The sequence below is a fragment of the Delphinus delphis genome, chromosome 6 (assembly GCF_949987515.2).
Source record: "Delphinus delphis chromosome 6, mDelDel1.2, whole genome shotgun sequence".
NCBI classification, from domain to species: Eukaryota; Metazoa; Chordata; class Mammalia; order Artiodactyla; family Delphinidae; genus Delphinus; species Delphinus delphis.
Window position 1 is genome coordinate 49,319,155 of NC_082688.1, and position 15,040 is coordinate 49,334,194.

At 38.7% G+C, this 15,040-nt stretch overlaps 1 protein-coding gene across 6 annotated transcripts in view; it reads right to left on the bottom strand.

Moving 5' to 3' along the window:
* Nucleotides 1–990: 990 nt before the first annotated feature.
* The window catches only part of CFAP95 (cilia and flagella associated protein 95), a 123,422-nt gene continuing 109,372 nt past the window's right edge, over nt 991–15,040 (bottom strand). For 3 of the 6 annotated variants that reach the window (XM_060013427.1, XM_060013426.1, XM_060013428.1), the window contains one exon: nt 993–1,310. In XM_060013427.1, coding sequence (XP_059869410.1) covers nt 1,119–1,310 — 192 coding nt within the window. In that variant the 3' untranslated portion in view covers nt 993–1,118. Of the gene's footprint in view, nt 1,311–15,040 lie in introns of all 6 variants that reach the window. The other 3 variants (XM_060013425.1, XM_060013424.1, XM_060013423.1) reach the window with 2 other exon arrangements.

The following is a 15,040-nucleotide window of genomic DNA, read 5'->3' on the forward strand; positions in this document are numbered from 1 at the left end:
TATATATGTTATACATATTTATACACATATATTTGTGTATATGTACAGACACACTTTAAAGCAGCTATAAATTATAGTAAAACTCTGCTGGTGAATGCTTCCTTGGCATACCCATATTTTATTTATTATCATTTCTCTCCTCACAAGGCTTATAGTTTTCCCCATATTTTGCTAATCAAATTAGCATTTATCATGAAATACTATTTCATGAATTTCTTTCTTAAAGAAAAACAATGAGAGTAAATTTAACCTAGGCCAAAATAAATAAACCCATCCTCAGAAAAAACAAAAGTTCAAATGTACCTCAAAGATCAACTAGAATTTATTTATGTAACCCTGGGCAAGCTACTTGAACCTCTGTGAGTCTCTGCTCATCTGGAAAACGGGAGTGCGAGTCAAAACAACTGCTAAGATTTATTCTAAATCTAACACTAGATGATTGGATTTTCCATTAAACCCCTAAAGTTTCACTAAGATTCTGTCTGCATCTCTGCTACTTCATACAATAAAAAGTGTTATATTGTATAAGGAAAAACACCATGCTGAATGATAATCCACAGAGCAGCTAGCCACCACAGATATGTTAAAGTGTAGAAACAGACACACTCCTCCCCAATAAACACACACACACACACACACACTCAGCATTATTATAGGGCCCATGTTGCTCAAACTTAAGCCAGTTGAGTTTCATGTAGAATTTGAGTACCACCTAAATTTTTATTCACTCAAAAGTGGAATTTAAGTTATCTCTTTTTTTTAAATCAGACACACCCTAAGCAATCATGAGCTTGATTGTGTTAGCTTTATGCATTTTTTCCTAATAAAATTTAAAATAAATTCAGTCAATAAAATAAAACAAAATAAAGTAACATAAAATAAAATTCCTCCAAGTACCATCTAGAATTGGGTTATATACCTTCAGTGAAAAACATACTAAACTTTGGAAAATACCAGAGTAGCTTATAAAAAGAAAGATATACACACTGGTCTAGAATATAAGATTTTGTGTTAAAGGAATCTATTATCGTAATATTTCCACTGCATTTATTAGGATAGAAAATCATCAACTGCTACATCCATTACCTTTCATTAGTTATAGAATCTGATTCCATATATTATTTTAAAAAGGGAACAACAAGGCCACTGGTAAATGGGTAGAGTTTTCGTTTTACATATGAATTGGCATAAGTCCCACTCTCATCATGCCAGGTGTTGATGCCAAATCTTTTGGAACCATTTAGATCTGTGAACTGAGAACGGCATTTTCTGTAGACAACTGAATAATCATCATCTTGACAAGGATAACCCTATGGGGGGAGGGAGAAAGATAATATTAAATGACTAAAATACGTAAAAAGGAGTGATTTCCAAAAGTTGATCTTTAATGTGTTAGTTGTATTATGATCACAGGTTAACTTTCAAAAAATTGATTAATTTAATCTCTCAAATTACTAACACCTCTTGTATTTGGCTATTGCATTTATAAGTACTTCTAATTCTGAAAGAAGAATCTAGTTCATGGCTGTTTTATTTATAAAATTAAAATTATAAATTATCATATATGTGAATTTTTCTAAACCATAAATATACAACATAAAGAACCATTTAAATTGTATGACCATCTGCAAAAAGACAAAAACAATTACAATTTAACTACCATTCAATATCTTTTTTACTAATATGTTATAATCATTCCAAAGAATAATATCTTGGGTTATATTTTTAATAATTGCTATCAAGTCATACTTGCCAGTAACTGCCAAGCTGGAAGATTCATTCCTATGAGAAATTTATATCAGTATAACCCAGTATAATATTTAAGGTATTTATCCTTAGAGCACTTCATAAAAGCTTCTATAGTAATAAAACAAGACACTATCATTGACCATTTCCCAAAGGAAATATTGATTCTCTCAGATTATATCAAGGGTAATGGTAGACAAGAAACATAAAGCCCTTGCACTGATTATCTAATTTCTGCTTCAAACTGGTACTAATTTTAAAGCACTAGGACAATATTGAAATTAAATCACCAAAACGATAAAACAATGAAAGAACACCAAAATAGTTCTAACCTTCGATTGGCTTTATTGAAAATAAATGAAAATTCTAACCATATAATAATCATTATAGTGTCTATTTACTGAGTGCCTATTACGGGTTGAACACGGTAGTTGAGTATTTATAACTTTTAATCCACAACAGGCTCTGAAGTAAGAATTATTACTCCCACTTCACATATAAGACCATTTGCTTAAAATCTCAGGAGAGAATCTAAAGAACGCTACTGATTCAGCCAGGGCTTCAAGCTATCTACCTGTAAGACACATCATCCCACCAGCACCCTCATGAAATTCTTAATATTTAAGAGATAAAATATATAAAAAATAAAATCCAAAAGCTACATAATATCCATGTCACTTTCTATATAGTTTTGGGCTTTTGCTTTGTGTTGTTGGGGGTCTATTTCTTTGGGGTTTGTTTGTTTGTTTTTGGTCAGCTAGAGGCCCTTTAAATGAGATTAGAGCATCGCTTGCCAAACTGCCCTCTAAGTAGGTGGCAGGATCTGCTGATTTCTACCCCAGTTGCAGTGGAACTGAGGACAGCTTCACATGCGAGGTCAGCGCCTTCCTTTAGCATCTCCCAGACAGAGTGGACAATATATTTTGATGTGATGAGTGACAAGAATAAATGTGATGTTTTAGGAAAAGTATTCCAGCCGCAGAAGGTACTAAAGACTGAAGGTGAAAAGGACCGGATTCCAGAACTATGATTAGAACTGGATCTCAACAACTCACATGTCATTAACTGATGGATGTATAAACAATTCACGATGTGGTCTATTCACACGATGAAATATTATTTGGCAATAAAAGGAAAAAAATACTGATAGTTGTATAGCATAGATGAACCTTGAAAACATTATGCGAGGTGAAAGAAACTAAGCCAAAAGACAGATTGTATGATTCCTTATATGAAATGTCCAAAATGGGCAAGTCCACAGAGACAGAAAGTAGTTTTGCCAGGGGATAGTGGGAGGGAAGGAATGAGGAGTGACTATTAATGGGTGTGACTGGATCACGAGGCACCAAGATATGTGGCTAAACATTATTTGTGGGTTGTGTCTGTGAAAGTGTTTCCAGATGAAATTAGCATTTAAATTGATGGACTCAGTAGTTTGCCTTCCCCAATGTGGGTGGGCATCATCCAATCTGTTGAGGGCCTGAATAGAAGAGAAAGGCAGACAAAGTAAGAATTGGCCCCTTCCTGCCTGATTGCTCAAGCTGAGACATTAATCTTATCCTGCTCCTTGGTACTCCTGGTTCTCAAGCCTTCAAACGCGAAGTGAATTACATCACTGGCTTTCCGGGGTTTTCAGCTTTGGTTTTGTTTCTGTAGAGAAACCTAACTACTACAGTGGGTATGGGGTTTCTTTTGGGGGTGATGAAAATATACTGAAATTGACTGTGGTGATGATGGTATGACACTGGAGATACACCAAAAATCACTGAATTGTATGTTTTAAAAGGGTGAATTTTATGGCAGGTGAATTAAATCTCAGTAAAGCCATTATTTTTAAAAAGTGGTAAGTAGGGGTGTGCAATTCTGAAGTTAGGAAAACTAATTAGAGAGAATTAGTTTTCCTAACTAAGAGGAAATGTTTGTTTGAGAATGTTTGTTGCCTGTTAACACATAAAACTGAGTGCCTCCCATTATCAGAGATGTATTGGTAAACCAGCTCCCCCCACCAAAAAAAAAAAGCCCACACAACTGATTTGTAATATTTGACAATTCCTGTGGTATAAATACTCCTGCCATGGTTGACTTCAAGCTACCAAGTGAAGTCAGTAGTGAACATTGAGTTGGGAAGACGTGAGCATGCTCATCTCATGCAAACTTTAAGAGGTGACACCAGCTCACCCTGAATCCACTTCTCCCATTTCACATTGTGTAGTAACCATGCAGTTTGAGTAGATTAACCCCCCTCCCAGTCTAGGGGTAGAATCTAATTGGCCTAAGAAAATAAGGACAATCTCACTCCACTCTCAAAGACAGTGATTGGTTCAATGTTAGGCATGTGACTTGAGTTTGTCCAAACAGCTTAAAGCCTGAGATTTTGTTCAAGAGTTTGGGGGAGGGCTTCCCTGGTGGCGCAGTGGTTGAGAGTCCGCCTGCCGATGCAGGGGATACGGGTTCGTGCCCCAGTGCGGGAGGGTCCCACATGCCGCGGAGCGGCTGGGCCCGTGAGCCACGGCCGCTGGGCCTGCGCGTCCGGAGCCTGTGCTCCGCAACGGGAGAGGCCGCAATCATGAGAGGCTCGCGTACCGCAAAAAAAAAAAAAAAAAAAAAAAGAGTTTGGGGGAAAAACATTCTTTTTCCACTATTGCACATAAGTAAGGAAGCATCTAGCCCAGGTTGCTGTTGGCAGCCTGCCTACTATCAGTATAGCATGAAACCAACACCATAAAAGGCAGGCTTGAGAATCAGTAAAAAGTACCAATGACATTGCCATATCAATCCTTTCCTGAAGCTAGACTTTTCAAATAAATATGAGCCAATAAATTACTTTTACTGTCTGATCTGGTTTGAGTTGGTTTTTGTACAACCTACTAAAAGCATCCTAATACATACTGAATAATCTGCAATATTGAAACACCGAGGTTCTGAGAGTTAGAGCAAGGAAATGGAGCAAAAACAAGGGAGCAGCTGGGCATATATAAAAAAGTAGGAGTCAAGGCAAGCAGTAAATTTGTGCCTAAGCATATACTCAGGAATTAGAAGGATGTAAACATGGAATAGGTGAATAAAGAAGGTTTTCAAAAATAAGAACAAACTATTAGGAACCAGGAGGGTATAATTGTTATAAGGAAGCAGAACAGAGTATGTTTTCCAAAGTTTAATACAAAAGGCACAAAACAGAATAGAAAAAAGCAGCTTCACCAAGAAGGTCCTACCTCAGAGGACCTTTATATTGACTGCAATTCATACCCAAGGCTAAATTGAGATGGTGGGAGTTTTGGACAAGTGAGTAATTTGGTGTACCTCTCAAACCAAGTATACAGGGAGGGCGTAATCATTCAAAATTATTAGTAGTTTTCCCTTTTCGGGGTGTGTAACCACCCATTTTCCCAAGGGGAGATCAAAATTTATTTTAGAAAAAAAATGGCAACCAAAAAGAAAAGTAATATCACCTTCTAATGCAAAATAGGGTTCTTCCGAAAGACAACAGCCTTGCAATCCAGTTCAGTCTTGAGGATTTCAGAATATCAATGACCATACCTGGAAGACTCAGATCATAGATTTCTCCAAGCATGTAGAGAAAACATCCTTTGCCATGAAGGCTTAAACAAGAGTTGGAATGGAGAGTAGGAAGATAGGGAAGAAGTCTGGGGCATTGTAGGAAGACGAAAGTAAGGGAAAAGTAAAGCAGGACAGCAGAAATAGTCGAAGCATTTCCCAATTTTCCCATCTGTTGACTTAAATCAGACAGTCTCATTGACATAGACAGAGTCTCATTGATGTGGACAGAGGGAAGTGCACTGGATAAATGAAAATAATGGCACAAAGGTATAAGGGGTCTCCTGGCCCCCCATCGCTCATGAGAACTCAGAACAGACCACCACTCAGGCTGTTCTTTCATTTGCCTGGGGCACAGCCAAACCCAAACTGGCAGAACAGCATGGTCAGGCAGAGGGAGGCTCTGAGAATCATCAATTCTGAACGACGTTTGTATCCTGTGGCATAAACAAGACCCTGAAGTAGTTGTAAGTCTGCAGAGGGAGTTCAACTGTTAGCTGCAGAGCTGAGCATTGGAGCTAGGTACTGAATGGGAGTCACAGAAGGCTTCTGTGGGGTCCACAGTATCTATGGAAGTGGAAATGAGGCCGAGTCATCTCAAACATGCCATCTCAAACATGCCATGAGGGCTCCAACCAAGCCCAGAGAAAAAGAGTGAGAAATAGAAAAAGACTGACAGTTAACAACAGCCACAGACTATAGCCACTTATGCTGGCAAGGGAAAGAGCAACAAGCTGGACTTGAGATATCATCCCAGAGAACACCACACAGAAAATGCTGCTCTTCCCCTCTGGCATCAGGATGCTAAGTTGCATCCCTCTTTCCATATACCCGGATGCCATCTCAGAGAAAGATACAGTTGCTATTGCTGCATAACTGGCCAACCCATACATAGCAGTGTAAAACAGTAGTCATTTCCAGATTCTTTGGGTCAGGAATTTGGAAAGGTACAGCAAAGCCATCTTATTGCTTCACAATGTCTGAGGCCTCAGTTGGGAAGACCTGAAAGCTGAGAGTGACTTAAGTGCTGGGGTTGGAAACGTCTCTCATTCCAATTGGTAGTTGATGCTGGCTATCTGCTGGGACTTTAGCTAGGACTGTTGATGGAACAACTGTACAACAACTCCTTGTGCCTGCATGGGGTTCCTCACAGCATGGTGACTGGGTTCTGAGGATAAGGATGGCAAAAAGAGAACCAGGAGGAAGTTGCGTTACTTTTAATCAACTACTCTGGAAATCGCATAGCATCACTTCCATCATAGTCACAGTTCACCCAAATTCTAGGGGAGGTAACATGGACTCTGCCTCTCAATGTGAAGAGTGTCAAAATCACATTGTAAGAGCATGTGCGATGCCAGCACATGTTGCAACCATTTTGGGAAAATAACAATCTGCCACAGGGAGAAAAGCAGGGTGTGTTGGGATTCCTAAGACCACCCCTAGATACAGTGACTTGCCAGGAGGGCTCATAAAACTCAATATATAATTGTACTTGTGGCTATGATTGATTACAGCAAGTTGATTCAAAGCAAAGTCAGCAAAGGGAAAAGGCACATGGGCTAAAGTCCAGAAAAAACCAGGTGCGAAATTCTGAGACCAAGAGCCCCCCCTCAGTGAGTCGCACAAGATGCACTTAATTCCCCCTGCCATGTGTTGTGAAATGCTATCTACTCGGGAAGCTCATCAGAGACTCCAAGCCCAAGATTTTTCTTGGGGGCCGGTCACACAGGCGCCCTCTGCCTAGCACATACCAAAATTCCAGACTTGCAGAAGGAAAACAGGTGTTCAACATAAACCACATTGTTTGTGCAAACAGTTTAGACACAGTGAGCTACTCTTATTCAGGAATTCTTATCTCTAGATGCCAACCAAAGGCTAACCTTGTAAGCAGGACTTTTAACAGATAACAGTCTCAGATCTGCTTTTCTACACATAGGGGATGGGAGAGGATCTCTGAGAAAGTGAGAGTTTTTTCAAGGAAGGTTAAATATCTCCTATAGGAACTATTTGAATTATGGAATCAGACTAAGCTTTAAGAGTATTGAAGAGTTAGTGTTTTCCCACTGGTTATGGGCTCGGGAAGAGGGCCAGTTATCAGTTAGACATACTTCCTCTGCATATGTGAGTTGCAGATAGTCGTTATGGTTTCAACACCCTAACATACTATTTAAATGTTTATTCAACAACTATTTAGTGGGGCTGGGAAGAAATATTTAGAAACTGTGTATAGAAAGAGATTCGTGAATTATCACACATTATTGGCTGATCCACTATTCTGGCGCCACACAGACCCTGAGTTCTGACAAAGTTTACTTAAGATAGGACAATCACTGCAAGCTTTTTCTGAGTCCTCCAGATAGATGACGGTAACTGAAAGCATTTGTCTGAAGTGTGGAATGGGTGGGCATCAGAGCACAGCAGCTTAAGAGGGGACTAGAGGAGACATTTCACAGAAAGAATTTAGAGGACTTACCAGCCTAACTGGGGATAAAGAACCAAAGATGTTCCATAACTTCAAACCCAGATGTCTGAGAGAGCTCTAATACCACTAAAAAGAATAAAAAAGACATGGAGATGGAGAGGACTTGTTTAAGGAGGGAAATGAGTCACTTCTCAGACATTTTTAATTAGAGATGACATCAGTACAAAATGTTTATTTTAAAGGCAGTGTTGTGGGACAGATGGCCTGGAGAGAAGTCAGTGCCCTGTGCACAGCAGTGATCATTGGCTGGGGAAAGAGCTATAAAGAACATTACTGGGATAATGGACTATATTTGAATATGGACTGTGGCTTAAATAATTATACTGTATCAATCTTCCCCTAGGTTGAAAACTTTACCATAGCTATGTGTCTTTGTTATTAAGAAATACACATTGAACTGTTCAGAGGTAAAGGGGCACAAAGTCTCCAGCCTATTCTCAAATGGTAAACAATTGCTGACTCCAGGTAAAGATTATATGGGAGCTCCTCTTGCTAGTCTTGTAACTTTTCTGTAAGTTTGAAATCATATAAAAAATAAGTTACCCCCAAAAAGTGATGGTTATAGAGTCATGGGAGTGGATGAATTCTCTGAGATTATGTAAAATGAGAGGAGCAGCGTTCTAGGACCCAAATCTTTGGGACATTCATGGCTGGGTTCATAAAGAAGCCAGGAAAGACAGAGAAGAAAAGGTATGGAGAGAGTGTTGCAATGTCATGAATTCTGAGGAAAGGGAGGGCAAAGAATGCTGTGGTAGCCAACTGCTCACTTCCAAAGAAGCATCACAGAGGTCAAGACCTGACAAAACACAGCCAACAGTAAGAGTCAATCTCTTTTCACCTTTGAGTGTGCTGTTTCAGAGAAGGGTTGAGGAAGTTGAGTGAAACATCCTGATAGAAGACGGAAAAAAGTGTCAGAGAAAAGAATGCTAAGGGCAAACAGGCCCTGTAGAAACAGGAACCACTAAAGACCCAGCAAGACAATCACTCTAGGGAAAATCTGCGTTAAGGTTAATAAAGCTTTCTTCTTCCTTTTCTTCTTTTTCTCTTCCTTCTTCTTTTTAACAGATCATAGAAAGACAGGTTAGGATATTACAGAAGGGTCCTCTTGAGTCCCCAGTCGACCTTCCCTCATTGTGAAAGACAAATAGAACACAGTTATACCACTTATATCAGGAAAATGTATCAGTGTATCTTTAAGTGATGGGTATCCAATTCTTAGATTCCTATCCCCTTCCCACCCTCATTCCCATAGCCTCTAAGCATCAATATCTCCCAAACCTCTCTTTTTTTAGAATAAGATGACATTACTGTTTCTTAGACAACCATATACCCAGTCCTTACCCATTTTTTCCCAGTCTTCCAAGGGGTTGTTCTGTGGTTACACTTATTCTTATTTGATTTCATCCTTTTTATTTAGGACCTTTTATTTTTCATAGTTTTATTTTTCAAGGTTATTTTCAATTTTAGGCCTGCCTTCTAGAACATCAGTAACTCTGCCTAATTTAATATTACAAGATAATTTGAAAGCACAGTCTCAATTCCTTCATCTAGATAGCTCATCCATTAAACTATATAATGGGTTATGTTTCCTGGCCAAATCAGTCACTGCAAACTAACCTTGTGTCCACCATTACGGATAGCTATTAGCTACCTGGCATTCATACAGCAAAGGTCATTCTTCCCTAGCATGCCTATAAGTATCCTCATTTGGTGTACTCCACTTACTCTTAAAAAGGTATTGAGGCAACAAGCTTATTTATTTGAATGTCACATTGGATGGAATGAAAATAGATATTAAAGTAGATTGCTGTGATGTTTTGTTTGATTATTTTCAGTATACATTATGTATAAAATTCTTCCCCACTTACGTGCACTTGACTGAAGACCCACCTTCCCCTAGTAAGGTTGTCTTCTAAGCACACATGCAGAGTGATGTGGGAGAAAAGAACAATTCCTGTACAGCCAAAATTACTTTACTAACCCTGGGGATCACATGGGATAGGCATCTTAGACACATCCCTTCACTACTTTTAAAATGATTTCATTCCTATTGGATATTTTTTCTCCCAGTGATTGAATTACAGATAAGAGTAATTGGCAAATGCAGCTATAAAGAACATGTAATTAGTTGGATATATTATTGTTACCTATTTAAGAAACCTTTACTATCTCTTTTTATTTGATAAAATTTTACAAAGAAAAAGCATTTGTAAGAAATACAGGTATTCAACTAAAGAAAAAATAGTTATGGGAAATGCAAGGAATTGTAGGCTGTGAATATCAGTATAAACATCTATATCATTAATGAGTCTGGTCATCACAAAGAAGAATATGGAGATCTACATGAACAATCACATCACAAAATAAGCTGACTTTTTTTAAAAAAAAAAATACAGATTTTTACATGTATGTAAATGAAAACCCAAAGACGTGGTTAAGTGGGTCTCCGAGGAACTCTGGTTCTTTTTCTTTATATAAATTTATTTATTTTTGGCTGCGTTGGGTCTTCACTGCAGTGCACGGGCTTCTCATTGCAGTGGCTTCTCTTATTGCAGAGCATGGCGTGCGGGCTTCAGTAGTTGTGGTGTGCGGGCTCACTCGTTGTGGCATGCGGGCTCTAGAGCACAGACTCAGTAGTTGCGGCGCACAGGCTTAGTTGCTCCGTGGCATGTGGGATCTGCCCAAGCCAGGGCCCGAACCCGTGTCTCCTGCATTGGCAGGCGGATTCTTAACCACTGTGCCACCAGTGAAGCCCCTAAGCTGACTTTTAAAGACTAATATCATTCAAACTTTAGTAATGGCCAGCATCAAAAACTAAGCAATACACTATTAAACCTTAGTTATTGACACGTTTTTCTTTCTTATGCACAAATTTTGATTGTTCCTATCATTTTAATATAAAAAATAAACATCACCTTTCTTATTTCTCAGTCTATATTCTATGAGGACACTTGCCACTGTTTTATATTTATAGTGGTGTGGTTAGATATAAATTTGAGGCCCAGGGTTCTTGATTTTTCAATTCTTTTTCTTTCTTCTTTACAAAAGTCAAATATGCTCACTGTAGAAATTTAAAGATAACCAAAAGGAGGAAAATAAAATCTCCCAGAATCCCAAGTTCCCTGAAGTAGAACTGAGCTTTTATGACTTGACTCAGAAACAAAAGGAGGTCATGGTTACTTAACTTCAGAAAGCAACATAAGATGAAGGTATACTATCAAAGGAAACAGGGTTCTTTCCACTAAAAGGACACATGCTAAAAAATACTTGGGGATCTGAGTTTCCTGAGAATCAAAACCCCAAATTTCTCAGCTGTTGGTGATACATCAGGTGAGCAGGAGTTAAAATATTTATTTTTTAATTTTCAAGTAGACTTGAATTAAACATCTGCCAAGGTACTTATTCAAAAAGATTACTTGGTCATAAATAATTATTAGGATGAGAAAGGATCAATGAGAATCAAATCAAATCAAATCACAGAATTTGAGAGCCAGAGAACTCATAAAGATCTTTCTGTCTATATCAGTGAGAGTTCTCCAGAGAATCAGGACCAATAGGAGACAGATAGAGAGAAAGAGAGCACAGAGAGATATGATAGACTATCTACCTATCTTATCTATCTCTTTATCTTATCTATGTATCTATCTGTCTCTGGGGAAGCCCTGTGGAGCTATATGAGCAGCGGCCAGCAGATCCTAAAGTTGAAGCTGGGGCCTAGGAAATGCAGTCCCTTAGTGCTGGCAGAATGCCATGAGACTCAGATTCAGAATTGTTTGCCTATAAACTACAAAATCATGCCTATATGTATACATATAAGGTCAGCACACATATGTGCAACACACATTGAATTTAGGTGGAGGAATTTAGGTGGAGGCATGAATTTAGGCGGAGGAAGGCCACCATCTCCTTCTGAACCCAAGTAATAGAGGGCTGTTTCTCTGGTTAACTAGCAGCAGCATTTTGGAACACCTTGACATTAATCAAAAAATACTAGGTACAATCATGTGACCCCCTTCCCTCTTCTCCAATTCCACTCCCCCACCAGCACCTCTTTTGCAGAAGAATCTAAAATTCTAATTTCATTTCAGTCAATAGCACATAATAAGATAAACAAGCATAATCAGCAAATGGCCATGATTCTTTTGTTAATAGATAGTGATTCAGAACCTTAACAGGACAAAAAAGAGAAAATTAAATAGTAGATATATTAAGATGCAGTACAAAGCAAAGTAGTACTAAAATAAAAGCCATGAAGACACATCATTAACTCTGAAACATTACCTAATTAAAGTTCAGCCTTAATTTTCTGAATAAAAGTTTGGCAAAACCACACTTTAATCTAGACTACAAGGCTTACACATGATTATTCCCTGTGGCCAGAATTACATCGCACAACTTTTTGTGCTATTATCTTTTTAAAACAGAACAACAAAAACAACAAAAGAACAAGAAAAAAGGAAAAAGACTGCCTATACTGGAATGAAATTATGGAAGATCATGGGGACACAGAATGGAGCAAAGATACAAAGAGAGGGCCTTAAAAAGAAGTGGGAATGAAAGCTAATTTAATTGACAGGTGATACTTCCTATAGAACCACCAACCTTTCTAGATTAACTTTCTGACCCAGCTGTTGGTGGTTTTCAGCAAGTCACTCTTTCCCTTATCTTCTTTTTAAAGCCACTGTTAGACATCCCTTCCTAGGAAGCAGGAAACTAAAGACAATTCTAGCCTTTGGGGAGTTTCTTTCATGTGACTGAGCCTAAAAGAACAATAAAAGGCTTTTTTTTTTTTTTTCTCAGTACGCGGGCCTCTCACTGTTGTGGCCTCTCCCGTTGCGGAGCACAGGCTCCGGACGCGCAAGCTCAGTGGCCATGGTTCACGGGCCCAGTCGCTCCACGGCATGTGGGATCTTCCCGGGGCACGAACCCGTGTCCCCTGCATCGGCAGGCGGACTCTCAACCACTGCGCCACCAGGGAAGCCCAATAAAAGGCTTTTGATGATGCTCACCTGACTCCTAGCCAAGGTGTAACTTGGTCTGGGATGATACTCAAAGTATTTATAAATCAGTACACACCAGGCAGTCAGATTAGGCAAGTTCTGGATACCCCTGGTCAGGCAGGTGTTAAACTACCAGAAGGTCCAGGCTGGGCCCACTCGGCCATGAGGCACAGAAAGCCCAGTGCCTATGGCCCATAGTATTTTAAAGGGCCCACAAAAATGTTTTCATTTTTTATAAATCAGAATTTTCAAAATGAATATAACAATAATGTGAATGTACTTGGTGCCACTAAATTGTACACTAAAAAAGGGTTAAAATGGTAAATTTTATATTATGTATATTTTACCATAATAAAAAATGCAAATACCATTTTGAAAAACCAACTCTATTAAGTGATAGAAACTGATACTGAAGCCAGGAAATGATGTCAGTAATTTAATATCCATAAACATCTTAGGGCAGTAAACAATGGCAGCTATTATACAGAAAATTTTGCTTAAAATAGGGTACAAAAGTCCGAAAGTACTTCTCAGAAAAAAATGAGTATTGTACGATTTAGTTTTGTGTAATAACACTCATTAGTATATTGGTAATAATTTCAGGAGGCTTAACAATAACGTGGTCACATAACATGGCCATAAAATACCATAATATAGTCACAAATAGTCATAAATAGGCAAGAAGACAAAACAGTCTAAAAGTATAAAAGGAAAAAGGATAGGTAATCTTTACAAAATGCCAACGAGAGGTACAGCCTAAGAAATATATCTCTTGGGCTTCCCTGGTGGCGCAGTGGTTGAGAGTCCGCCTGCCGATGCAGGGGACATGGGTTCGTGTCCCGGTCCGGGAAGATCCCACATGCCGTGGAGCGGCTGGGCCCGTGAGCCATGTCCGCTGAGCCTGCGCGTCTGGAGCCTGTGCTCCGCAACAGGAGAGGCCACAGCAGTGAGAGGCCCGTGTACCGCAAAAAATAATAATAATAATAAAATAATAATAAATATATCTCTTTAATAAGCCTTTAAATCCAAAAAAAATGAATATAATCCAACCTGGATTATATTTGTCTTTATAGCAATGCAGTTGTAAAATGTATTAATTTTTTTTCTTTCAATGGAAGAAACTCAAGGCCACAGTAAATTTCCAAATAGCACAGAAATATCAATATTTTAACAATGCTATATCTGTACCAGGGCATAGAACCCCAGTGATAGGATAGGCCAATCCTACCACTGTTGGTAATATTTTAAACAGAAACAGATATCTGTTTCTTACCTACTATGAAACACTGTATCTGTTTCTTACCTACTATGAAACACTGCTTGGATCCCTTGTAATCAATTTGGAATGCATGCCAGCTTTAAAACATAATTCTATTAAAAACTTCCTCAGCTTTTTATCTCTGAAACAACTAGGATATGCAACACTTTTTGCTTTAAAGCTACTTATACGTCTGGAAAGATAATTCAATAGGCAGCTATATTTAGGAAAACAAAATGGTACTTCACACAAAATGATCAATCAGATGTACTCAAATGGCAGCTACAGGGCTGAGAGGAGCCATGTACCTCCAAAGTGCTCCCACTGAGGAACTGGTCACTTGAATCAATCTTTGGCCCTACCTTTCTATCCTGATATATTGTAGGTTGACTTCTAACACCCATATTTAGAATCTAGCCAACACTCTGGCTTACCATTTTTTCACCTTCTCAAGTCAATGGCTCGGATTCCATTATAGAAACTCATTCCCATGACCACATCTTGGGATCTGTCATTCCCCAAAATTGTTCTACATCTGAAATATCAAAAAATTCCAGGACATTCCCTTTGCTCACTACTTCTAAATCTTCTCGCTCTCTCACTCCTTCACTACTGTTGTGCTTGTTCTTTTTTTAATTCCCTGGACCCTTCAACTTCCTGAGTTTGCTAGTCTGTGCCTGAACTAATTATTTTCCTTACTAATCCTTAGTTTCCTTACCATTACCCTCAGCTCACTTGTCCTTTGTCTCAAAGGCTCACATACCCTACAAATAGCCAGCTTTAGACCAATCTTCTGATGTAACTTCTCTGTAACTTTTCCTTTATTTTGGTTCTTTGGGAGAATGATAGGGAAGCTTTTAAGAGAAGGTATCTTTCATTGAAATTGGGTGAGTCATAATAAGTTCAGTAAGTCCCCTACATACGAACCTTCAAGTTGCAAACTTTCAAAGATATGAACGTGTGTTTGCATGACCATTCATGTAAATTAGTTCACGTGCC